This window comes from Panthera leo, chromosome B1, assembly GCF_018350215.1.
Source record: "Panthera leo isolate Ple1 chromosome B1, P.leo_Ple1_pat1.1, whole genome shotgun sequence".
NCBI lineage: Eukaryota > Metazoa > Chordata > Mammalia > Carnivora > Felidae > Panthera > Panthera leo.
In genome coordinates, this window is record NC_056682.1 from 173,216,517 (window position 1) to 173,244,504 (window position 27,988).

The following is a 27,988-nucleotide window of genomic DNA, read 5'->3' on the forward strand; positions in this document are numbered from 1 at the left end:
GAGCCTGCTTGGGATTCTCTCTCTCTCCCCCCCTCCGCCCCTTTTCCCCGGATCATGCTCTCTCTCAAAAATAAAAATAAAACAAAGAAGTATTCTAGAGACATAGGAAATTATCACATCTGTTTTGATGCTTACAAAAACATAGGCCGTTTAAATCCTGTGACTCCCCTCAGAATCGCACACAAAGTTTTAGAAATCCTCCTATAAATGGAAAAAAATGCAAAAGCAAGGAGAGAGGGGAAATGAACCACTTCAATGGCAGGTTCCCTCAGAGGATCATCATCAGAGGCTTACCTTGTTCTCTGCCCCTCGCCTCCCCCTCACCGCAGGCCCAGAAATGGAGCATCTTTCTTCCCACCTGAGGAAGATTCCCTCTCTCGTTCAGGAAGGGTCTCATCTGTTCCACTCTGACCCACCTGGCCCTTGTGGCTCTGGATGTGCTGAAACCTCCCCAGCTGCACAAAGCTGGGTCAGCTGGCTCTCCGCGCCCACCCCCCCCCCCCCCCCCCCCCGCCCCCGCACAGCCTTCTCCTGAGGTGCAGCTGAGGGGCAGGTAACAGGGAGGGCTTTCCCTCGCAGGAGGACTCCCGGACTCACACACTAGTTTACCCTTACACTTCACTCATTCTTGATTTACTTCCCCCTAAAATGTGCATACGACCAATCCCCTTTCCTCCCACAATGCGCTAAAGATCAAACTGGTAACAGTGCAAGTTACAGCACCTCGCACAGTGCCTGGCACACCTTAAATGCTCAACAAATATCAGCTGCAAATGGTAACATTTACCACAGTTTCTCCTGACACCAAATTTCTAGAAACTATCGTCCTATCATCCACACTCAGTCCTTTTTACTCTTTCCCTTCAGCTCAACTGCAACCCTCCTTCTGCCCCCTTCACTCCATGAAAACTGTTCTGGCAGAGGTTACTGATGACCTTGTAATTGAAACACTCGGTGGAAATTCTTCAGCTCATATCTTAACTAGATCTCTTCACAGCAGCCAATAGGGCTGATCACGCACAACCTTGATAAATGCCATGCAGCCGGTATGCAGCTTCTGGCTCTCTACTCAGAGCCCCTTAGAGGGGCGATGGTAGACTGGGGAGTGGATGTTTATCTTCAAATCCTGAGCACCTAGCACAGTACAGAAGACACCCTCAGCATACTGACAGTTCACCTGTAATCCCTGTAACTAACATGAGCCTCAGGCAGAATCTTTCAAGGAATGCAGATTGCCTAAGGTTTTCCTGGGACCTTTAAGTCCCGAAATGTTAAGGCTTGAAGGGGGCCCCTACTCACCCTCTATCCGCTCACACAGCTTGTGCAGGCCCTGCAAGGGGCAGCCCTCACACAGCTGGGCAGGTGTTTTAGCCGTCTGCTGCACCGCAGCCACAGTGAAAGCCTGCTTCAGGGTCATCATAATCTCATCAACCTGATCAGAGAGAAGATAGCAAAAAGCCCATTTAAGATGAGTGGAGCTGGGGCCCCTGGGTGGCACAGTCGGTTGAGCGTCAGACTTTGGCTCAGGTCATGATCTCACAGTTTGTGGGTTCGAGCCCCACGTCAGGCTCTGCACTGACAGCCTGGAGCCTGCTTCAGATTTTGTCTCTCCCTCTGCCCCTCCCCTGTTCACGCTCTCTCTCAAAAATAAACAACAACAACAAAAAGATGAGTGGGGCTGCGGGGTGCCTGGGTGGCTCAGTTGGTTAAGCCTCCGACTTGGCTCAGGGCATGATCTCATAGTTTGTGATTTGGAGCGTCACGTCAGGTTCTGTGATGACATTGCAGAGCCTGCTTGGGATTCTCTCTTTCTCTGCTCCTCCTCCGCAGGGAGGGAGGGATAGATGGATGGATGGAAGGATGAATGAATGAATAAATAAAGACATAACTTAAAAAATAAATAAATAAACTCAAAATAAATAAATAACTTTAAAAAAAAGATGAGTGGGCTGAGATTTCAGGACTCTGCAAAGACTGGGTATTTGAAGATTTGGGGGGGGACCACTAATCACTGACAAACATAGTCATTATCGTAATATCTGCTAGGATTATAGTCTTAAAAACACTACCTAGATGTTCAAAACGCTTAAATGAGCTAAGGTAAAAACTAAAACCACAAATTAAATACTGACAAAAAAGCCAACTCCTCTGGACCAAAAATCCAAAATGACATTTTTTAACGCTGGGCCAGAGGGCAAAGTGAGCAGATTCCACAAAAACAATGAAAATTGAAGACACATGCCCAAATAAGTCTTGTATGTATACTAGCTAATTGTTGAATAGTCATGATGAATAACTGAAGCCAAATGATGACACACTGATGAAGCTATATGGTTTGCTAAGGGAAGAAAAAATCAGTGAGGTTGAAATTCCACATGAATAAGGTTTCCAGGGGAGAACTCTCAGTCGCACTTACCAGAGCCTCATTTGTGCACTGAAACACGTAACAGACGAAATGAAAGCCTCCGCCCCCTGAAGCCTCCCGGCAGATAAACCCGAAATGGTCCACGTGTCTAATACCCTGTTGAAGGCAGGGAAAAGAGGAAGGAACATTGAGCTGTATCCACAAGACGCACAACTGTCAGAGGGCAACTTAAGACTGACACAGCACAGTCTGACTGACCGGAGCACTATAAAATTAGTTTCTCAGATTTTTTGAAGCACAGTTGATACCAAACGTTACATTAGTGTCAGGTGTACGATGCAGTAATTGGATCAGTCTGCATGTTATGCTATGCTCACCACCAGTGTAGCTACCATCTGTCACCATCCAGTGCGATTAGGATACCCCTGACTATACTCCCTTAGCTGTACCTTCCACGCCTGGGACTTATGCATTCCACAACCGAAAGCCTGTATCCCCGACTCCTCTCCCCTCTGGCAATCATCAGTTTGTTCTCTGCATATTTGGGTCTAGTTCTGCTTTTTGTTTACTCATTTGTTTTTTAGATTCCACATATAAGTCAAGTCATGTGGTATTTGTTTTTCTTGGACTTATTTCCCTCAGCATAATACCCTCTAGGTCCATCCATGTTGTCACAAATGGCAAGAGCTCCATCCTTTTCATTGCTGTGTAATATTCCAGTGTGTGTGTGTGTGTGTGTGTGTGTGTGTGTGTGTGTGTACATCTTCTTTATTCATTCATTTATGCACACTTGGATTGCTTCCATATCTTAGCTACTATATAAATAAAGCTGCAATAAAAATAGGAATACACCTATCTTTTTGAATTAGTGTTTTTGTTTCTTTGGATAAATACCCAGTAGTGGAATTACTGGATCACATGGTAGTTCTATTTTTAATGTTTTGAGGAACCTCCATACTGTTTTCCACCATGGCTGCACCAATTTACATTCCCACCAGCAGGGTACCAAGGGTTCCTTTTTCTCCACATCCTTGCCAACACTTGTTTCTTGTCTTTTTTATTTTAGCCATTCTAACAGGTGTAAGGGGATAACTCACTGAGATTCTGATGTGCATTTCCCTGATGACTGTGATACTGAGCATCTTTTCATGTGCCTGTTGGATCTCTGTATATCTTCTTTGGGAAAATGTCTATTCAGCTCCTCTGCCTGTTTTTCAATTAGATTATTTGTTTTTCTGGTGTTGAGTTGTGTTAAGTATTTTACCTATTTTGCATATTAACTCTTCACGGGATATATCATTTGCAAATATCGTCTCTCATTCAGTAAGCTGCTTTTTTCATTTTGGTGTTGGTCTCCCTCTCTATGTAAAAGCTTTTTATTTTGGTTTAATGCCAAAAGTTTATTTTTGCTTTTGTTTCTCTTGCTGGAGGAGATACCTGGAAAATTCTGCAATAGCCAATGTCAAAGAAATTACTGCCTATGTTTTCTTCTAGGAGTTTCATGGCTTCATGCCTCACATTTAGGGCCTTTGTTCCATTTTGAGTTTATTTTTGTGTATCGTATAAGCAAGTGGTCCAGTGTCCTTCTCTTGCATGTAGCTGTCCAGTTCTCCCAGGGCCACTGTTGAGCAGATGGCCTTTTCCCCACTGTATACTCTTGCCTCCTTTGTCACAGACTAATTGACCATATGATTATGGGTTTATTTCTGGGCTTTCTATTCTATTTCACTGATCCATGGGTCCATTTTTGTGCCAGGACCATACTGTTTTGATTACTACAAGTCTGTAGTCTATCTTAATATCTGGAATTGTGATACCTCCAGCTTTGTTGTTCTCAAGATTGCCTTGGCTATTTGGGGCCTTTTGTGGTTCCAGACGATTTTCTCAGATATTTTAAATATCTAAAAACATCTCTCAAATATGAAGATTAACAGTGTTCTCCTAAAATGTTATTCTGATTACCCCTATAATACAAGAACAACTGAAAACCAGAGTTTTTAATGTTCATTTTAGTACTAAAAGGAAGTGCAGAAAAGTGGACACAGAAAGAGAACTTTTCTTAGGTATTAAAGAAAAACTACTTCAAAAATCCAAAGTAGATAAGAGATTAATGAAGAAACACAACTACATGAGCACATGCACACATGCAAACACAGTCACAGAGGTTAAAAAAAAAGTTTTAAAACACACTTGTACTCCTAAAACACAAGTACTTCACTGGTATTAAGAATGAGTCACAAAGCGTACACACAGAGAGTAGAGAGGCTTTTAAATGTAAGATATTAAGGTCAGGGTTGTACACTATTGTTTCTCAAGAGCTCTTCTGAATAAATATGTAAACTTGTTTTGAAAGTATCAGCTAAGAGGCACCTTGATACAGATAAGACCTAGAGCATAATTATTAATACGTGAGTATCTTCAGAAAGCACCAGCATGCAGAGATACAAGCGCTATGAACTTGAAGTTCGGGTCGTCATGTAAACTTGTAAGCTGCACCCTTTAGGAAATAATAAAACTGTCATACGAAAAAGCAAACCTTAAACATTAACATTTCAATAGAAATAGCAGCAAATTGAGATTAAATTCTGTGGATAATCTCAGGCTGAACATTTTCCAATAAATGGGCAATCACTGACATATCTCAATCAATGCTCCCCAACAGCAAGGTAAACACATGCCAGGCATTAATTCTCTGGGGAAGAGGATTTGGAAAAATTTATTTTGCAAATGGTTCCCTATCCAACTACAAAAGGAACATTCTTTATTTTCACATTTTGGGAAAAGGGTTCGAAAGAGAAATTTTTTTTATGTAGATCATGTTATAAACCAGCAATGAGATTTTTGTTACATCTAGTTATGAGAAAATGGAAGTGAGGAAATGAGAAGCCGGACTTTTTAAAAAAATAGCCAAACAATGACTTTAAATGACCTCGTATTTGTTAGGAAGATCCTGAGTACAACTGACATAGCTTATTATAACTGATTCTCCAGAATCTCTCTATGAAACACGCCTAGGGAGACTATCAAGAAAGAATCAAGTAGGCATTGTATTCTGAGGAAAACATCCTTAAAGATAATCACTAATTCAAAGAAGAAGAAATAATGACTGGCACCCAAAAGAAGTGAAGAATTTTTTATACAGTAGAAATGAGCACCTATTTAAAAACATTTACATGTATATATATGAATACATATAGTAAAACACGCACACACACATCTGGAAATTGTGACTACAGAATGTTACCACCAATAATTGAAAAAAGAAAAGTAGATGTATTCTCTCCAGATTACCGTTGCTGACAGCAAACTTAACTTCAAAATTATATGTAAATTTTGCCTTAATACACCAAATTGAAGAAGAAATGCAAGATCACAAATCAAGTACACCCAGAAAGTGTACATCTTGCAAACTTTTAGCACTTCTGTTGAATGACAGATAATAAAAGAATTCATTAAAAATTCAAACGCAAATGAACCAACAACCCATCTCCATTTACCTGAGAGCAAAAGGATATTTCCTTAAAGTTTTTCTCCAATGCTATTTTTTTGGTGTCAGGACTGATGAGGTAAACTTCAGACTGGCCAATCTTAAAAGACAAAAAAAAAAAAGAAACCAGTTTTTCATGAAAATTGAACTCAAATTTATCATACAAACATTCTCGTGTTGTGACCTATGGAAATGCAGAAGAAGAGGGGCAAGCTCTTCTAAGGTTCAAGTTCACTGCAAGTTCAAGTTGCAAGTTCACTGCAGAGGATGAACAGCTCCCGGGGCTCCGGTTTACCCTGGGGATTTCAGGCAGCACCTCACGTGTGTGAGTACATCCACCTGTGTAAGGCAGCGGTCTTCTTTTTTTTAATGTTTATTTATCTTTGAGAGAAACAGAGAGAGAGAGAGAGAGAGAGGCAGAGCATGAGTGGGGGAGGGGCAGAGAGAGAGGGAGACACAGAATCGGAAGCAGGCTCCAGGCTCTGAACTGTCGGCACAGAGCCCGATGCGGGGCTCGAACTCACAAACCGTGAGATCGTGACCTGAGCCAAAGTCGGATGCTTAGCTGACTGAGCCACCCAGGCGCCCTAAAGCAGTCTTCTTTTGAGATGAAAGAACCAAATATCCAAAAGTTAGCAACCAAACCTCAGATGCCACATCTCCCCTTTGTAAGAAGTGAGGTGTCTAGGGGCGCCTGGGTGGCGCAGTCAGTTAAGCGTCCGACTTCAGCCAGGTCACGATCTCGCGGTCCGTGAGTTCGAGCCCCGCGTCAGGCTCTGGGCTGACAGCTCGGAGCCTGGAGCCTCTTTCCGATTCTGTGTCTCCTTCTCTCTCTGCCCCTCCCCCGTTCATGCTCTGTCTCTCTCTGTCCCAAAAATAAATAAAAAAACGTTGAAAAAAAAATTAAAAAAAAAAAAAAAAAAAAAGAAGTGAGGTGTCTATAAAAGCGAATCTTCCAGAAAGGGTTCTCTTTTGAAACTTCCAAAACACTTTCTAATGACATTTTTTTTTTTAACTGCAAAGTCTTTTAGAATTACTGTTAAAATAAGCTACCATGGTTGAATACATACTATTTGTTAGGCGTTCAAATACCACTTACTTGACTTTTTAAAGTTAGAGCATTAGGGCCTCCTGGGTGGCTCAGTTGGTTAAGCATCTGACTTAGTCTCAGGTCAGGATTAGGATCCTCAGGTTAGGATTCTCTCTCTCCCTGTCTCCCTCTGCCCCTCCATAGTTCACTCACGCACACGCTCGCTCTCTCTCTCTCTCTCTCAAAATAAATAAATAAACTTAAACAAATTAAAAAAAATAAAGTTAGAGTATTAGCATATGTTAACACTGCCTTACAGCTTTGGGTCAGCACAATAAACGCCATTATAGCAGAGGACTGTGTTGCCACAACCCATCCCTGCCTCAAGGACCTTCTCATTTGCTGCTCCCTGAATTCATGATACTCCTACTAGAAGAGTATCTAGTTGGCCACACTGAACCTCTGCTCAGTGGAAAATCACTTCCTCCAAGCAGCCTTCCTGGAATCCTCAGATATTCTCACAGCATCCTCTACTTCCTTCTCCTTTGTGGCATTTATCACAACTGTAATGAGGCCATTACTTGTACAATCGGTTGTCAGTCCCCCTTACTGGAATCTAACTTCCATGTGGGCAGAGACCATGCCTGCCCTATTCACTGCTGTGACTTCTAGCATTCTGAAAGGGACCCTACACACAGCAGTCACACACTAAGTACTTGAAAATACATGCGCTGAGTAGCTTTCACAATGACACCACTATCTTTTTAAATACAGATCACAGACTAAGATGCAAAAGCCTGAATACCAACATAGCTCTTTTCAGTACACTGGTTAACAATGAAAACAGCCCTATTTACCCACTGACACATCGTCTTCATCTTAAACCTGCTTACATCCAACAACCCATTAGCCTAAGTGGCAGCCTCCTTACCTGTCGGCCATCTCACTGCGCTGAGTTAGGCACAAAAACATTACACTTACGGTAATTTTGCTCTCACTAGAATATCAGTCGTGACATTCTAGAAGGGGGCTGAGAACAATCAGTTCCCTGTACCATCAGAGGCCAGCTCCCTGATGGGACAGCCCTGAGTCCCGTCAGCTCAGACCCAGAGACTCCCAAGGAGGGCAAGCCCATACAGAAGAGCCCAGAGCAGCACGGAACCCAGGAATCCCAAGCCGAGGACAGCTTCCCTATCCATTTCCTTTTCTGGTACTTGTCTATTAGTTTACCAAACCTCTTCTAGAAAACAAGGGAGTAAGCAGTTGGCTAAACTATTATTTCAGTTTGGGTATAAATTTTAAATATCATGTTCTCCCCAAACCAATTACTCTGATTAACAAAGGATAAATATTTTATAATTTAACAGAAACAGTAAAGAGGGAGTAATTTCCAATTAAAAGATTTTGTTGAAATATATTTCTTGAAATTAATGTAGATTTTTAAAAAATTCTTTTGGAGTCTCTTACATGTGTCACCTGTTCCTTCCATTGAAAAGGTACCCTTCAACCAAGAGGGTGGGGAGTGGGTAGAGATAAGAACATACCAGTCGGTTAAGCGTTTGACTTTGGCTCAGGTCATGATCTCATGGTTCATGAGTTCAAGCCCTACACTGGGCTCTGTGCTGGTGGTGCAGAGCCTGCTTAGGATTCTCTCTCTCTCCCGGTCTCTCTCTCTCTCTCTCTCTCTCTGCTCTTTCCCCACTGTGCTCTCTCTCTCAAATAAACTTAAAACAAAAAATGATTGATTCTCTTTAGGTTTCCAACTATAATTTTATATGTATCTTTTTTAACGTTTGTTTTGAGAGAGAGAGAGAGAGCACAGAGGAGGGGCAGAGAGAGAGGGAGACATAGAATCCGAAGCAGGCTCTGAGCCGTCAGCACAGTGCCGGACATGGGGCTCGAACTCACAAAATGTGAGATCATGACCTGAGCCAAAGTGAGATGCTCAACCAACTGAGCCACCCAGGCGCCCCTCCAACGATGATTTTAAAGGTCTAAAACTAAAGGATTTTATCCTGAGAAAAGGATTATTTGCTCTAAAATTAGATTCACACATAAATCCAAAAGCAATTTACTAAGAATCCATTCTCCATAAAGATTTCTTTTGAACGTGTATCTCACACTGGGGATGAGCCCGGGGTTTGATGATATTTTACCGTGAAGAGCATAGTTCGATTTTCCTCAATATCTGTCGGCTGCACAATATTGTGCCCGCTAATTAGGTGGTTCTCAATGTCGTTTTCCTCAAAGGACCTGAAGAGACTACTACTTCGAAGGCTTCCATCTTGAAATTCCTTCTTAAAGGCCAAAGAGCGCAGGCCGGGCTGGGAGAAGGATTTGCGCATGGGCCTCCCGCCCTGCTCCCCATTCCCCACCGGCTGGAGCACAGATCGGAACTTATCCGTGAAGGAAAGCCCTCCCACAGGATTTGGGGTTTCAGAATCCTGGGAGACCAAGTCAAATTCGGCTTTCCTGCTGCAGCTGACGTGATTGAACTTCTCGATGCACTCGTCGATCAGGGCCGGAGGGGCCTTCTTGTGAGCCACTGTCACCCGGCCACAGAAGAGCACCTCAAACTTCTTGGCAAACGTCTCATCGAACTCAGACGGGCAATGCAGCTCCTCCTGGCGGGCAATCTTCCCGGCCTGTCGGATGGAGCTGATGATCTCAGGCACCTGCCAAGAAAGGAAGAGTGTTACTTGGAACATGCGGTAGTAGGTATGCCCACGCTGGTGCGCACGCACGTGTGTGTACACACACACACACACACACACGGCAGGAATATGCGACGAACCAACGCTATGCTCTCCACAACCACTCCACTGCATACTCCGTGGTACTGACGTAGGATCCGTGGGGAATCCGGGACTGGAAATGTCTTCCCACGAGACGCACAACTTTCAGAGAGGAAAAGAGGAACAATACTGAGGAAGTACCTCTTATGTGCCAGGGCCTACGCTAGGGGACTGACATGCCCACAACACTCCACAAGGTTGAGTGACGAGCCCACGGACACACAACCCAGTGTGGCCGTGGAGTCAAACGTGGCTTAGTCCCTCTTCAAAGCCACAGTCCTCTCTGCGGCAGCTGTCACCTCCCAAAGAGATCTGTCTCTGATGTGGCTCCACCAAAACGTTCTCCTGCATTTCATGGCGGTAGACCTTGGAGTGTCTTCCACAATAAATGGGTGGGATGACCATGACAAGTGAGGACGGCAATTATCTTATCAAGTACTTCTTCAAATCACAACACCATTATTTTCTTCAAAGACAGCTGACAATGTATTACTCGGTCCCATACTTCCTCGCAGTTGAGCAGTGCTGACTGCAGAGCTAGAAGGTTTTAACCAAGGAGTGAGTAACCAAGGCTGTATCATTATCATGGCAACACACTGGGGCCTGTTCCCACGGAGACTCCAAGCCTCTGGGTTCAGTGCAGAGTCACGATCAAGAGAACGAACAAAAGGGTCTCCTGTGCTATCATCATTCCCACGGCAACATCCTCTCATCGTGAGCTGCCAACAAGAGCCTTCAAAGCAGCAGCAGATATAAATCTGCAACCACAGTAAGCACCTGTGTGGTCACTTAGATGAAGTATGGCCACGACACTAACACAAGACGGGCATGAATTCAATCTTGCTAAGGAAGGACCTAGTTTTTGTTATGACCTAAACCCCAAAGCAATTTTTTTCCCTTTTTTCTATGTAAGAAAATTCAATTTAAGGCCCAATACCCATAGGCTCAATGTCTTCCAACAACATTATAGAGGAGAGAACAGCAACAACAAAAAGCCTGTTACAATTCAGGTCAAAGATCAGCACATACAATAAAGGGAGATGGCTGCAGGTTTAGAATGTATGCTTATATCCCGTAAGGCCCAATGGCTCCAAAGACTTTTCTTTGTGATTTCATGTCAAGCACATCTTAAAGACGGAATCTCTGCCATAAAGATTATGATATACCCTTCCAAGGTACTTTATCATGCAAGGAGTTCAAATAGATCTAGGTATATTCTATATTTTAAAAATTGATTCCTGAAGCATAAGAGCCAAACGATACTAAATAAGCCAACATTGCAGCATATGTCAAGCCTCTATTTGCACCGAGTATGTGCTTGTGCTGTAGCACAGGCCACTATTGCCAAATCGCATAGCACACGGAAGCCTTAACACTGGTTAATGTGAAAGACGACAGGACTGAGAGGGAGGAAGCCCAGGTTCCATTCACACCTTTGCCAATGAGTCACTACAGGCCCTTGGCAAAAACAGCCTCAGTTTCTCTCAAAACAAACAAACAAACAAACAAAGCTTATAAGATTTTTCAGGCAAAGTTATTTTGGCAAAGAATTTTCAAAGGAAAACAGCCAATTCCTGCAGTAAAAAAACCTCGCCGCATTTCTGAGCAAGTGTATGAAATTATTTTGTCAGGAGTCACATGAATCTTTCCCATTGTTAAACTTACTCTCTGAACAGAAAGGTCAAAGCTTACACAGCCTTCTGAGGCTTGTTAGAATAACTTCATTTCTGTACGCTGGACCTTCCACTGCCTCTGAGGTGATGGCGTTTTTCATTATATAATCAAAGGACAGAGAAAATGTGTGAAGTCTCATGAACTTACGGTGACTCGGTAGCAAACAACACAGACACAAGTAAGACACCGAGTGGAGAACCTGACAGGGGTCCCTCACTTCACAAGCTCAGAAGAGGCTGAGGAGCTCATCACAACCTCGGTCAGGGTTGAGGCTGTGAAGTTTTTCCGACCGCCATTCTCTCCTACACAGTAATCACCATCCTCTCGAGGCGGGCTTTAAGTCCAGGACCAGAGCCCTCCTCCTTGCTCCGGTGAGTTGCAATACGAGTATGAAGGAGAGGACTGGGTTAAAAAGAATCACTGTGATCCTGACAAGAGCCTAACCATCTCAGAATATTTGACAGAATACCGCCAAACATAATACAGCATAATACAGCAATACATTGTGAACACTTACAAATCGAATGTTTCAAAATCACCAGAAGTAAGATATGAGACTTTTTAAATAAAAAATGGGCTCCACTTGTGTGTAAGTTTGTAAATCCGTGGTTCACTTTACCACAACAGGTCTGGAGCACCGCTTTTCGAGAAATGAAGGCACAACATCCACTTGTGATGAATCATGAATTCTCCATCCTTTGTGACTCTGTCCTGGACCCACCTACACTGTTAATTGTTACAGGAGGGAACTGAGTCATGTACCTCATTTTATTTCCAAACCTTTTTCTAGGTATCACTTGATGCCAGGAGGTAGGGGTCCAGAAGCAGGCCAGTCCTGCCCAGGCAGGGAGTGGGGCCCAAGGATCTTTAGCCAGAACGTGTACAGTCCTGAGATGGGGTCTGCTGGGGGCCTGAACGCAGATGGGAGTCGAGAGCAAGGCCGGGTAAAGGATTCTGGAAGACCGCACACACAAGAATCAGCAGCTATCTGGGTGGGGGAGTTGAGGGCATGAAAGACAGCAGGTGGCTTGGAGAGACTGCCTCAGGCTGCGAACACGGGAGGAGGTTGAAGGAGACAGGAGGAGCTTGGCCTCCGTACAGGCTGAGTGACAGCAGGAGGGCTTGAGAGTAAAGGCATCTAGTGGGCAGTTGGGCAAATAGGCCTGGAGTTCAAGACAGGACACGTAGACTGGGATGTCAACGGCTCACGTACAAGCGGCGGCTGACACCCCGGGAACAGAAAAAGGGGAAGCAAAGGAAGAAGGCAAGGATGGGACCGTAGGCTACACAGATGTCTCAGATGCAAAGAAACTGAGGGAGTGAAGGCAGAGGAGGAGAAAGGGAAGCCGTCAAGGATGACATCAGAGATGTCAACCGAGGGAGAGGAGGCCGTGGAGAGTCAGCAGTGGCTGGGGATACGTAAAAGTAAATAAAGGGGGGATGCCAATTCTAACCCCCAAAATAAACAAACTTAACTGAAAAGGGTCTCAAGGTAAAACTTCAGGCTATCAGAACATATACTTCAAATTACAATATTGACCGCAAACACAGTGACCCTTTTAGGGCAAATACACCAGGCCAGTGGGGTTTACTTCCATTGATACAATCTAAAAAATACTTTTTTTAGCGTAGCCACAGCTGTAATATCTACGTCATTTCTGACCACAGATCAGCAGCAGAGTAAATCAAAGCTAACTACAGTAAAAACAAGAATCTGAAAAGCATCATACTGCAATAAATTCAATAATGGTTTGAGATTTTATTTCCTTTTACACTGGGAATCACAACAACAAAAAAAGTTAATTAAAATGATCCCCCAACAATGAAAAAAAAGGCCCTGTTTAGATATAAAATTTCTTAAACTGCTCTTCTGTCAGCCTATTTGAGTTTATACTAAAGCTCCTTCTTAAAGTAAATCTGCACCTTATTTCACAACCACAACTTTCTCCTGAATTCACAGTAACAAATGCAGAATTCACATGGTAACACGACATATATATATGGTTTCTGCAGCAGGCTTGAGTATTGTTTTAGAAGTCACCAGAAAACCATAGTATAAGACAGTCAGAAACATTCACTTCCGTAAATAAAGTCCTCATTTAAACATCTGGGTCAACTGTTTTGGTAAGGATTTAGGGATTTTAAAGGATGATAAACACATAGCAAGTGTAATTTTATTCACAAGGACTTAGGAAAGAGCTTCTAAAACAATATTTGGAATGAAAAATCATTTCACGTTACATTTATACCTGTGTTTTGCTGCCAACTAGTAACAAATAAGTATTAACTGAATCTGAAGAAGCCCATATTTGTGTTTAAAATTCTAGCAATTTTTCCTATTATTTAACATTAAATCCTTCCCAAACTGCAAAAATACAGCAGGCCACACTGTGCCTTGTCCCTTGGATGAAATGTCCTTTCACTGCAAAAAGTTAAAACAACATGCTAAAGGAAAATTATTCTGCATAATTATTTTCCAGAAGGAACAGACTTGTGTTTCATTTTTGTCGGTAATGAGTGTTTTTTTGTATTTGTTGGTCAGAAAGAAGGTAAATAGGGGAAGAAAACTAAATTAAACCAAGTACTTCCTCTAGCATATATGCCTTGAATTTTATACAAAATACTTAAGAAAATATCTTCTTACGAGTGCTCACTACTTAAATTATTTAAAGAGAATAAAACACCTGTCCCACACCATCCAGATAAGACATACGTGAACACTCATATTGTCCAACAGCTTGGCCTGTTGAGACTAGAGTCAACACAGAGATGTGAATACACTCCAACAATGAATAATAAGACAGGACTCCTCCTGACCTGAGAGGCTCACAGTCTAGGAAATAAGAGACACTCTAAATATATGATCTCCAGTACAATGTGACAGATGCTAGAATACAAACATGAGCAAAGCGGCTGAATGTGTGCTAGACAAGGCCGGTCCTGAGTAGAGGCCTCTCTTATCTGCCTGTCGGTCATGGAGCCTCACGGTGAAGGCCCCAGCTCCTGCTTTATGCTTACAATTAGCCCAAAGGTCAGACTCATGGGTTCGGTCTTCCTGAGAGATCAGACTTGCTCATTAGCTGACTGAGGAAGCAGCTGGCACGTAAGAAATGCTAATGACCGATGGCCCCTAACACAGGGCCACCCACCTCATTCATCCCATCCTTCTGTCCTTTGGGTCTTGATCTTTCCTCCTGTGTAAAACAGAGGTAGTATTCAGCTTCTCTAGTTCTGAAATGGCAAACTGGACAAACTCTTAGCTTTCAAACCCCATGAAAAGAAGTCTCTGCAAACACAAAACCCAGCATCCTACTCCAAAATAATCATTTGAAAGGTTCACTACAACCTTTTGACCAAACCAACAAGTTTCTACAAATGTTTAAAACAATGAGACAAAAACCAACATAAGTGATTTAATGGCTGCAGGGGCTGAGGAAAGAGGGTGGAGAAGGTAAGCAAGGAAGAGTAAGAGAAGGGATCACTGTTAGATTGTGAAATTATTTTGTAAATTTTCTAAAACGATATTTAAAAGTCTTGATTGGCTAGCATAAATACTAGCAGATCATTGCAGTAAATCACTGAATGCTCAACTTGGGGAACAGAAGGCCTCAAAATCCAGTCCTCTTCAGCTGATGCATTGGTTCTCAACTCAGGATTTAAAAAAAAAAAAAAAACAATGTCTAGCCCCACCCCAGCCTGGATGAAGCAGCCTGTTTGGAGGTGGGGCCCCGGCACCTGCAGTGTTCAGAAGCACCGGGCAGCTCTGATGGGCAGAATCCCTGATGTATCTGTCACCGTCCTTCTTCATGTCCCAAGGTAAGAAATGCTCGCTCCTCACCCTGTCCCCCACACCATCATACCCAAAACCTATGGACTATTAAGGTCCTAGGTGAGCTGTGTGCTTTAGCAGCATTGAAGCAGACCACCAGCACAGCCCCATACCATGCTTGTAGCAGACATGAACAAACTAGTGAAGACAAACAAACAAACAAAAAAATCTCCACACAGATATTTGACCAGCCATTTATACCATTTAAGGACAAATTTGATTTGCAAATAAATTCACCACATCTCCAAGGTCTCAGCTCTTTAAATGCATATGTGTTAATGTCCTATAAGAAATGCTACTCTATAATTCTGATCAAAGTTTACTAACTTAATCTCTCAAAGATTAAGAAACACAAATATAATAAACTAGCAGTTAATCACAGCAATCACCCAATGTTAATATGTATGTCACATAAGCTTTGAAAAGGGACACTGAGATCCCTTTTCTACAAGGCAGGAACTATAAACATGTAAATGTACTGAGAGAAAACATTAAACAAAGCTCCAGTTCCTTCTCCAGGATGAATGCCACAATCAGTTTTTATAAATGATGCCCTTTGGAAATTCTGCCACTGACAAGATCATGAATAAAGGAACATTTGGTCATATAGTGTATATTTATAAACAAAACAGCAAAATCAGCTAGAGGACTGGGCCCCACTACAGTTTGCTTCTACCTAAAATCATCCACGACCAAATACATTGAACTTATTAAAACCGATTTTCAAGCTAGCAAGTGCCCATGTATTGTCTTTTCATGTCCAAATCAATCTTAGACGAAACACAGGAGATATGGACCCTCTACCAGGCAACAGACCCACAAGCCTTTCCACCTGTTCCCATTTATACCTCAAAACAAAAGTCCTTGAGAATCTCAGGACAGTTAAAAGCAGTAAAAGCCCTAGTGCAGGAGCCGATACCCCAGCCCAGGGCACCCCAAGCAGCGATGCATCCTGACTCACCAACAGATGAGTGCAAGGATGGTCACAGCATTACTAACGGTCAAAAACTAGAGACAGAACATTGCCCAGCTACAGCAATGACAAATATGCTATATTCATATAATCAAAAACACGTAGAGGGAGAATGAACAAGCTATTCTATGTGTAACAACATAGGTAAATATTCATAACGGTCATGTTGAGTGAAAACAACAGGTATAACAGAAGCACATGGCAGAAATTCACTTTTGCAAAATTTCAAAAACAGGCAAAACTAAACTATGAAGACAGAGGACAGGATAGTGATTATCTCTAGAGGAGTGACAGGGAGTGGGCCTGTGGGCTTCTGGGCTGTTCGGTTTCTTCATCCAGGTGTTGACTGTACAAGATTTTTCAAACTTTGAAGGCCCCGAGTACACGACTTATGTATAATTCTGTTCATATAACATCAATGGAATTTTATGAAAAAATAGTATTTTCACAAGCACAATAGAATTTGATTGAGAAAGGGTAAAAAAACTAGCCCAAAGTTACCCTGCTAATGAGCTGAAGAGTCAGGACAGCACCTGCCTGATGCCAAGACACATCCTCTTACTACCCAAGACTTCGTTCTCAATTCAAAAAGACTTCCCAGTTCCTGCAGTGGTCCACATGTTTTGTTGTTGTTGTTGTTGTTGTTGTTGTTGTTGTTGTTGTTGTTGTTTTTGCTTTGGAAGTTTGTTTTGTCTACGTAGAATCCAGTGCCCTCTCCCCTAATAATAAGTAGTATCTCTCATTCCCACAGTTAGGTCCCAGTCCCACCTCATGAGTGGACTGGCAACCCCAGACTAAACCAACCAGCATATTCTATCACCCCACCCCACCATATAATTAGTTTAGGGTTGGTCACCCAATCCAGACCAGGACTAGGCCCATGCATTTTAAGGAACTGGTATGGAAAAAAAAAAAAAAAAAAAACATGCTGTGGCTCTAGACCAGTGGTTCTCCAATCAGGGGCAATTCTACCCACCACAAGCCCCCCAGGAGACATTTGGCAATGTCTGGAGATACTGGTTTGTCACAACCGGAGGGTAACATAACCGGCACCTGATAGGTAGAGGCCAGGGATGCCGCTGTGCATCCTACCAGGCACAGGACAGCCCCACAACAAAGAACTATCCTCCCCCAAATGAAGTATTGCCCAGGTTGAGGAAACCTGCTTTTGGACTTAGAATTCTGAGGACTAAGCCTGGAATTGCTGGTGTCATCACAAGTACAGCCATGCTAGACAGTTCCAGAGGAGGTGAAACAGAGACAAGGAGGCAGAAAATGCAAGAGAGAATGATGGTTCTGATGTTTGAGGACCTGGATCCAGCCATACCTGAAGCAATCAACTGGGATTCTTATGACAATAAATTTTAGATTATGCCATTTTACACTGGGTGTCTGTCATCTGCAATTAAGAGTCCTGTTCACACTCCTACCAGATAAAAATCTATGCCAAATTCTATGGTGAATACAAGGATGAATCGCATAGATCCTATTCTTCAGGGAACCTACAATCTAGACAGAGGGGATAAGAAATACACAAATGACCAAACCGAGTAGAACACCAACACTACAGGAGAGGTGCTAAGGAGGGTAGGAAGATAGAGAAATGCAAATTCTCAGTACGGAGTGCACTTCAAATTATTAAGAGCAAATAGGAAGATTTAAATATTTACCAAAATTCTGCCCTTAGAATAAAAGCAGCCACCAAAGACGCTCAGGGAGTCCAACTGACTCATTTTTTTCTCTATAAAAAAAGGGAATATATAAAATTTTAGATCACATCAAAAAATGTTCAGAAAGAGCCGAAGTAGGTTTCACATGTGAATGACTTGATTACACATTACTCCCATGCCTCTCCACGCCCTGCCATGCTGAACGAGAAAGGACTGCAATCATATGTGATACACAAAAGGACCAGAAACAGGAGCGAAAAAGAGAAATTTACAAGGTATGCACACACATATTACACGGAGGTCTTCATGTATAACACACAAAAGGACCAGAAACAGGACTAAAAAGAGGTGAAATTTACAAAGTATGCATATACGTATTACATGGAGGTCTAAGTGAGCCACTGGGAGATCAGCAGGCTCCTACTGAGAAGAAGGAACAGAGAAGAGGAACACCTTGCACCTTCCAAGGGCTGAGGGCAGGGCTGGGCCCCATCGCCAACCTGGCCAGGCTGAGGTGTGAAAGGGTCAACCTCAAAAACCATGAAAAACCACTTCTCAGTAATACAGCCTCCTTTTTAAACACAGCAGCAGGATGTATTCTGCAGTCATCTTTTATTTCCAGTAAGTTTAATACACATCCATATAAAAGAAAATACAGCAACACTTAAAGTTGCCCGTATAATCCCAAACCCAGAAATATCCACAGTTAACAGCTTGTTTTTTTTCTGACAGGAGGTGGTTCTTTGAGCACACAGAATGCTAATTTCCTTTACCAAAAACAAACAAACAAACAAACGTGAGCACAGGATCAGTGTTCTGCAACTAACTTCTACCGTCATGGACATATTGCACTGACGTGCCATCCCTCAGAGAAGCATCTCATTCCTTTCTGATAACCTCAGCATCAATTCCATTCACTGCAAACGCTGTACACACAGAAACACACGCAAATTTAAACCTACTCAGGATCCAATTCCAATGCGCCTCTGTCAGCTGTCACAAACTCTGCTCAATAATACGTCATTTTGGCAAACGTGTGATGAACATCCCAACCTCTGCATAAACTGCCTGGAGCTCTGGCTGTTGTTTGAGTAGCTGGGTGTTTGTGTGCATGTTGTGAGCGGGAGGTGAGTGGGGGCGCAGGAGAGGTGGAAACGATGAGAAGGAACCCAGTATTGCTTACTAGACCAGAGAGAAGCATTCCACTGGAGGGAAAGGGCTCTTTAGGAGCAGAAAGTGAAACAGAATAACCCCTAAAAAGACAGAGATAAACTCTTACAGCTGCAGGTCACAAGGCTGAGGAGAGAGTCAGCCCTAACTCCTGCCCCAGCTGCAGCCATGCACCTGCTACACTGCCAGATCCTAAGGGCAATTCTGTAAGTGGAATGCTGAAATAGGGCCCCCCAACCTCAGCAGCTTCAGGTGCATGTCTCAGCAGGTCACCCACTTCTTAGAACCTCGGACTCTTCTTCTATCACAATGAGGTATTGCCAGCTAATTGGAGGTTGTTTTGAGGATAAAATTAAACAATGAATGGAACAGTTGTTAGTATAAAGCCTGGCACATATTCACTCCCAATAATTGCTAGCCGTTGCCATGTTTACAAAGAAAAGGTCAGCTCCCCAGGAAAGTGACAGTACCTGAGGAGCCCGAGCCACTTGAAGCAGCCCTGGGGTTTGAAGCCCCAGCTGGACAGTAAGAGAAGTACAGGACCACTGAGACACCAGACACCTGAGCAAAGACGCCACCTTGGAAGTGAGGGTGCCTCGCTGCCCCACAGGAAGCCAGGCAGACAAACAGCCCAGCGGAGCCCTCCCAAATCCCTTACCCACAAAATCGCATGCATAATAAATGGTTGTATTAAGCCAATTGAAAAAATTTTTAACTAAAGCAACAGTACCTAAAGGAAATGGGCTTGCTATTATGCCAAGGGCCTTTCAGTACAGAGCGGACGAAGATTTATTCTATACCAGCCAGCAACAGATAATGCCAAACACATTAAAAATTTGATCATCTTTCCAAACATCCAGTAGGCAACACAACTCTCCCCCACCTCACCCCACCCTCCAACCTTCCAGCAATCCCACATGTGTAAAAGCAGGAATGCTCTGATTCAAATGGAGCTGAAAAAGCAGAACACTCCCTTCCCCTCCTTTAGCCAGACCTGAGGGAGCACAACAACCCACAGGAACAGCGTGGAAACTGCTACCTACAAAACACACAGGTCTGTGGGTGGCAAGCAGTTTTTCTGGCGTTCAGGACAGGCCTGCAAACTTCGGAGCATAGGACACCAAATGCCTGAACATCTGCTCCAAGAGTGAATTATTGTCTGTTTTGCTCACTGATGCAGCCCAAAGTGCCTGGGATGGTGCCTGGCACAGAGCAAGTACTCAATAAATGCTTAACGAATGGTGGCAATTGAAAATAAAAATTTAGGGACTTCAAGGTTTTTAAGTGATGAGAACTATCTCAAGCAGATCTTAGAAGAGAACCATGATAACTCTGTAATATCTCTAACACGATGTACGAGCGTATGCATGCAACAAGTATTTGCAGAGGACAAATGCTGCAAAAATAGTAAACCGGAAACAGCGGGACTAAGTCCTTTTGGATCATAAGATTTTTCTAGACAGCTGAAGGCCAATCCCTTTAAACGCCTAAGCTATTTTTATTTTCAGATGGGAATTTTCAGATGGAAATCACTGAGTGCATTTCTTTTCAAAGACCACAGAGAACGAAGTTTAACCTTTTCGTTGCTGCGATGAGCTACGTGTATGGCACGAGGGCTGTAGTCGTGCTGAGCTGTGTACTGCCGTGGGCTAAAGCAACAGGCAAGACTGTAATGGGATTAGTAGACGTCTTGGGTGAAAGCCAGCACCCCAGCTTTCCATCAACATCCCACATTCCCAACTCACCTCCCAAAGCCAATGCTGGCAGGCTCTTCTCTCAAATGCATTCACCCCAAAGGAGAGGTTCCTAAATTTCTGTCTTGACCGCATGGTGAAGCCTATGGGCCCTTCTCAGAAAAAAGTTTTTACATGCACAAAATAGAACACAAGGGAATACAAAAGAACTTAATTACACTAAAAGGGAATAATCCAAATAATTATGACACAGTATGTGCTTATTCCCATATTTGACAAGATCTAGAGGCAAGTCAAATAAATGCTGTAATTCAAAGTAATGATAAGCATCCAGAGTATTTTCTAGAAATGTGTAACTATTATAATGCCATATGAAAATAACTGGTTTTGTCGATGTTACCATCACAGGAGCTGCTAACGCTACTGGATCTGATGACTGTGTTAATAATTGAATAAAATGTTAAATTTTAGTTAGAAAGAAGTTAGTAAAAATAAAGATGTAATTTTTTCCCCAGTTCACGGACAGCCTCCCCTCAGATCCCAGGTTAAGGGCTCTTGGACTACTGGAAGCCCAGCGGGTAAGGGAAACCAGCTACCTACAACTAACTCAAAGACAAGATCACCACCACCACCAGGCATCTGTCTCGGGGCTGTAGTGTGTTTGCACTGTATATATGAATAATGCAACAACACCAGCACGCCATTCCAGTGCAAACATAAATCCAACTGGCGATGGGGAAGCTCCACCAGAAGCCATAGCCATCAGACTCTACAAAGAGAACTAAAACGGCAATATGGAAAGCAATATGGAAAGCAAATTCTAACTGGGTAAAACTCAAGTGTCCATAGAGTTACAGAATTAATTTCTACATAATGTACATTCTTCATCAGTATAAAAAGATTACAACTCTTGTCAAAGATTACCCAGATCCAATTTAAGTCTAATGTGATCTACTGCCCAGCTAGTCCCTGAATATGACAATTCAGTTTAATATCAGATGGAAAATTATTTTCTACTCTAAATTTTATATTATCCCTACCATTGGGAGAAGAGGGAAAATGTGACAAATGCCTCTGAATCCTCATTTCAGGAAACTTATTTGGGCTACAGCTCACATGTGACAACCTCAGACAGGCAGAGAAGCCTTTATTCTAGAATGTCCTTCCATCCACTCTCCACTACCATCTGCCCATTCTTCTAGATCCAGTTCAAACTTCTCCTCTGCTCCATTCCCCAGGTTCCCATGGCACCTGGCCCTCTACTGTCACCTAGGTCACAAGACTGAGTCTGTCTCCCACACCACACATTGGTTAGGGGGTGGAAGGGTGTCTAACTCATCATGTGGACCCTGCAGACCTTGTCCGAGCATTTACTTAACACACAACTTGAATGAGAGAGGCAAATAAATGGCAGTTTTCTGTTTCTCCACCTTAATGTGCAACGTGGATACTGTAATACTAATTAAACTCAATTTAAATATATTTACTTGAAAATACACCAAAGTGCTGTAGGTGAACTCTAAACTGAAATGAAACAATAAGGGCTTTATTTTCTAGCCTTACCTAAAATCAGGTAGAGAAAGTATGACCCCAGTATTTTATATAACCATCTGCACACTGTCAGGAGGAAAAACCAAACTTCTGACACCTCCACTTACGTAGAGTTAATACGGCATCTCAGGCACCACCACCACCTATGGGGGCTAACTGCCAGACACCGTGCTTTACACAGATACTCTCACTGAATGCTCACCCCAAGCCTCTGAGAAAAACATTTCCATTTTACGGAAAGGCAGACTCTTCTGGATGGAATCTATGCCGGTGCTGGGGCTGCACACCAACGTGGCACCGTCTGGGGACGGAGACATGACACTCTGTAGGAAGCAAGGTGAGGGAGGCCGTTGGGAGCAACAGGAGCCTCACTCAGCAGGTGAACAGAGCAGAGGCACCCACTGCTGAGGGGGCAGCGGGGCAGGAGGCGGGTCAGAGACACGGCCCAAAGGAGCCACCCTGAACCCGGCTTGCCCAGGCCAGCCCTCAAGCTCCAGGGCCTGGCAGGTGGGGCTGGGCCCGTGTGCCCTCCAGGGGACCACAAGGGCCCTGTGAGGGAGGTGGCTTGGGGGGACAGAGCTGGAGGGGAGGACAACGGGCAGGAGGATGCTGAGGGAGTTACCCAGGGCCCGCCCCATCCCCATGATAAATACCCCCCACCCCCATGATATGTGATGGAAGAACCCAGGAGGGAGAAGCACCCGCCTCCTGATGGCAGTGGCTGCGCTCTGGCTGCACACGTGCAAGAAGAGGGGAAACGGACCACATCCAGAAGGTAATACTGGGAGAGCTGAGACCAAGCAGATCCATCCACCCACAGACTCAGAAACCCCCAGAAACCTGAGCAGCGATTACAATCCAGTATTTATTCACAAGTTCTCACTCTTTTCAAGGACGTTTTCTAGCCCAACCAGCAGTGGGAAGGGTGCGGGCCACAAAGCCGGGTGTGCCCGGGCTCAGCCGGGGTCCCCACCCACTGACCCTCAGTCCCCGGGGCACTCTGGCCACAAGTTCCCACAGGCTAAACAAAATGCAGCGTGTGTTCAAGAGCTGCTATGTCTACTTATTTCCAGCCAAAGAGATAACACAATTTAAGAAGATCTGGAAGGGACTGCTGTGGTCTGTAGTCTCTGGGTAGCAGGAATGCGGTGGTTTGTTATCTTTGCTTATCAGTAGGTTATTGTTCTACAATTTTCATGTACTGTATTGCTTTTGTAATCTTAAAGGTTATTTTTCACTTTTTAATTTTTTTTTAAGTTTGTTTATTTTGAGAGACAGAGACAGCGCAGGTGGGGAAGGGACAGAGAGAGGGAGACGGAATCCCAAGCAGGCTCCCCACTGTCAGCACAGAACCTGACCTGGCTCTAACCCAGGAAACCCTGAAGTCATGACCTCAGCTGAAACTGAGAGTCCACAATTAACCAACTGAGCCACCCAGGTGCCCCTATTTTTCATTTTTTAAAAAGTACATTTTTCTTAAACTTTAAGGAATTTTAGAGATTATGGTCTACTGTTATTAGGTGAGGCCTTCCAGAGACGAAATGATTTAGAGTGGAGAAAAAAATCTTTAAATATATGATGAAAAATTATTTCAACAGTACAAGTGAAATGGCATACAATTCTAAGTGGCCCCAAATGTTTCAACCATATTAACATACAAAAAGCCTTTAAGTCATGAAATACAAGCTGAAAAACAAACATCAACGTCTATAGAAACTAAAAACTTTAGATGGCAGTCTAAAAAGCAATATTCAGAAGACTGTCCTTTTATATGCCTAGGTAATTACTTAAGACAAAAATTTTAGTTTAAATCAAAATTGCATTAATAGTAAGAACTGGTCTATTTTATGAAGCTGACAGTTCAAACTTGAGTTTAGATAACCATTAACCTTGTGAACCAGATAAAAATTCTTGCTACTTCCTAGGAACCGCAGTAAAATGAATGTAATTCAAATTATGACATTTGTGGATACAGTACAGATCACCTTGACAACAGTATTAATTTTTTTTAAACACAAAAGTTTTTGATAGCATAGGGCTACCCCTCACATTTACAGTGCCTTTTTTCTTAATATTTATTCTTGAGAGAGAGAGAGACAGAGAGAGAGAGAGAGAGAGAGAGTGTGTGAGCATGAGTGGGGGAGAGGCAGAGAGAGGGAGACACAGAATCTGAAGCAGGATCCAGGCTCTGAGCTGTCAGCACAGAGCCCAACATGGGGTTTGAACTCACAAACCGTGAGATCATGATCTGAGCTAAAGTCAGACACTTAGCTGACTGAGCCACCCAGGTGCCCCTACGGTGCCTTTTTTAAGGCACCATTCAAATTATTCAAAGCCAAATCTCTGTCCTCCTCCACCTCTCATCCGAAAGCCCATGTGTGGTAGACTTCGGTAAGCCAGGTATGGGCTGGATCTCAGGCTCTGCCTTTCTGCAGTATGTAACCTGCCAACCATACACAGCAGTCTAGTCATAGCCCTGTCACCAGCATCGGGGAGGTCCATGGTAATTGCCAAGCAAATGTTAGAAATTTAAAGTCACTAATGCATGACTGCCAGACCCAATCACAATCTGGTGTATCATAAATAAATCAGTTATTTACAGTTTTTAAACATACCACACTAGCTTTTAGAACACTGATTACATTCTTGAATAAAACCTATCACATATGTTCTAAAACCCTGAACTTCATTCAGATCAGTGGTGGAAACAGGACTTTTCTCTCAACTCATTTTACCATGAAATAAACTCTCTTCACCAAGGAGTGGTTACTTTTCTTGTATCTTGATCAACAGGCAAATCAGAACTTTGGCCAGTAAAGGATATTAGTTAGAAATGGTCTAATCTACTTTCCATTTAACATATTTTCACCTTGTAAAATACCAACAATACTATTTGTTGCTCCTTGGCTTTCTCAGAAGTTATAAACGTGGATAACGTCAATAAATGTTTACAAAACTCAGATTGTATCCCAGCAAAATACCGCAAAAGTAGAGTACATGTTTAACACTTTCTTCCTGCTTTAAAGAGATGAAGGAAATCAATAAAACAAACACACAAGACAAAAAAGAGAGAGTAAAATTGCACACAGAATAAAGCAGCCCAGGCCTGAATTCATAACCAGTGAATGTTAGCCCTCGGCTAACATTTCTCACCCTCCCTGACTCACCCTACCCTTCTAGAGTGTGAGAAAGAAAATCTGATCTTGTCCTAGCACCTCACCAAATGTCCACGCCAGTGTCCCTAAGGCGGTTTACCCAGGTGTCATAGTGAAGGGAATGAACTGCGGTACCCTCAAAATCACTTCCAGTTCCAAAATTCTACTATTCTATAAAAATAAATTAGAATATAGAATGAAAACCAAAAAATCCCAACATCAAGAACATATGTAAAGTCTGTAGTATTTGTAAACTGCAAAACTAACAAAAATCCCCAAATACCTCAGGCAGGTAAGTAAGTATCCGTGGGGCAGACCCAGCTTGCCAAAAGTTCATGTGAAAAAGATTTAAGGATTTTAGTTGATCATAAGCCCAGGATAATCCAGCAGAATGGCCTGGATACCAAAAGAATGAAAAGGAAAAAAAGCCTACAGCATTAGGAGAAATGTCATCTTTCCATTAAGAGGGGAGTCATAGCCTCACCATCCTCCCGCAGACTGGGCCACACTGAGGTTTCATTTTCGGTTTTAGCAGACTCTAAAAGCAGCAGCAGTAAGAGTCACTAGGTACCTGAAATTCCATGAATGGAGACCAGGGCTTTTGGTGTGGGAAGGGGAAGATGGGAAGCAGGTCACTGCCTTTACAAATCTGTCGCAGGTTAGAGGCATTAGTGCCCTCCCACCATAAAGGGGAAGGGAAAGGGGTGAGACACAAGGCGAGGAAGATTTCTGCTCAGAATATAAAAATCTTTCAGTTAGAGCTATGTGCGATGGTATGGATACTGAGCATCCCTGGAGAAGACTTGAACACAGACAGAGGGGGCAAGTCCCCAGTGCTCAGAGTCAGACTTTCAATTCCTCGAGTCTAGGGCCTTATTTAAAGACAGGCACCTGCTTCCACCTTTGAGGTCGTGCTGAGTAGTCAGTGGTTCCCACCAAGCAGGAGTTTGAAAGCACAGTTCCTTCTCGGGCTCAGCCTCCCTCACGTGTGGGGGTGGGGGGCTGACTTCATCTTCATGAGAGGAGATATTTTACAATCAGGAACATTCCTAGAGAGCCAACACTGAAACCAAGGCTGACAAGAGATAAAGACAGGCTGCTCCAGCCAAGAGCTGCTGCTAGGAATGTATTCAAAGCTCCGTTGTTTTTCCCATGCCAAGGGAATGGCTAATGTGTGTCGAGAAGCTTCAGTGACTTGCTAAAACTTAACTCTGCTCTACTCCAGATTAATTCTACAATCTACCCAGTGGGAACTGTCGTCTCTGAATCCTGGTATTTTCAAAAGTGAGACTTCATCTTGATTTACAAGAGGAAAAGAATAAAAATAAGCCCTAAAGGAAGGAATGGGGTAATGAAATCTTCTTGATGTAATTAGCTCCTTTAGAAGTATTTAGTGAAATGCACTTCCATTTCTCAGATATCCTGGGGACTACTCCATATGGTCTTCTACTTTTCTCTCTACTCTCTATCTCTCTCCAGGGATCTCAAACCACTGCCCCAAAACCGACAAAGATAATTTCTTAATCCACATTTTAGCTCTGAATTCTTTCCTCAACTTGACTCAAATTTTCAATTACCCCTAAGGATCCCCAGACTTCAGGCACCATGACGTTAAAGCATCCAAACCAAGCTCATGTCTTTGCCCTAAAATAGGCCCCTCTCTTTACTTGTTACCCAAATGCCTTCCAGGTAACCAGTTTTGGGGAAGTGTCTTCCACTCTTCTCTCTACTCCCTCTACCTGCCATCAGCCATCAGAGTGTGTGTTCTATCACTATGAGCCCCAAACCTCAAGCGTTGGCCAAAGCCTGTACGCACCCCCAAGGACCTGCCAGGCCACAGCAGGAGCCCCAACGCTCAGCTCTGCCCAGCCTCTCCCAGGATAGATGCCCATCCATCCCCCTCCCCACGGACAGCCCTGATGATGTCAGCACAAACCTGCCAGGGCTTCTCTCTAATCTCTACCAAATACCAACACTGTGGCCAGGCCTTTAGAACCCTCCATGGGGAGGCTCTGATCATCTCCTCCTGCGAGTTCACCGAGGATGGGGGGCATGGGGGTTCATGCAACTCCACTCAAACCTATCCTGGGCTTCTGCTCATTTGGATTCCTACCTCATGCCTTGGCTTAATGCAGCTTCTTCCATCTCAATGTTCTCATCCCCTGGATGGGACCCTCAAACCACGTACTCAACGTATTCAATTCTATCAGGAAACAAAGCCTCACAGAGCTGAAATGACTGGCACCTGGTCATCAGGCTGGGCAGAACTGGACCACCCCATTCAGGACTCTTTTTCTAGGCCACACCAGGTCCCCATGATCTGTTTTTAACTAGGAGGAAATAAAGTCTTTGGTTTGAAATTTCCTTATTAGACTAAAGCCTCTAAGCCCATTAAATTAAAAAATAAACACACACACACAAAACCCAAAAACAAAACAAGAGAGCACCAGCTAGTGCCCACATTTCTAGTCTCTGAGACTCACAAGCTTTATTCGGTTTGCACTTTCACGTTTAACAGCAGGCACTGTGTGTGAAAATGAAGGCTTTGGTGCCCATTCTGGGGTCTGCATGAAGGGCTTTGAGGGAAGACTTATC

General features: G+C 43.4%; 1 protein-coding gene across 5 annotated transcripts in view; it reads right to left on the reverse strand.

Moving 5' to 3' along the window:
- Positions 1–27,988, reverse strand: part of TBC1D1 (TBC1 domain family member 1) — a 215,468-nt gene that overhangs the window by 110,426 nt on the left and 77,054 nt on the right. For all 5 annotated transcript variants that reach the window (XM_042936631.1, XM_042936632.1, XM_042936629.1 and 2 more), the window contains exons 2-5: positions 9,039–9,557; positions 5,863–5,952; positions 2,417–2,521; positions 1,300–1,432 (exon numbers count right to left, since the gene is read on the reverse strand). In XM_042936631.1, the coding sequence (XP_042792565.1) occupies positions 1,300–1,432; positions 2,417–2,521; positions 5,863–5,952; positions 9,039–9,557 (847 nt within the window). The remainder of the gene's footprint in view (positions 1–1,299; positions 1,433–2,416; positions 2,522–5,862; positions 5,953–9,038; positions 9,558–27,988) is intronic.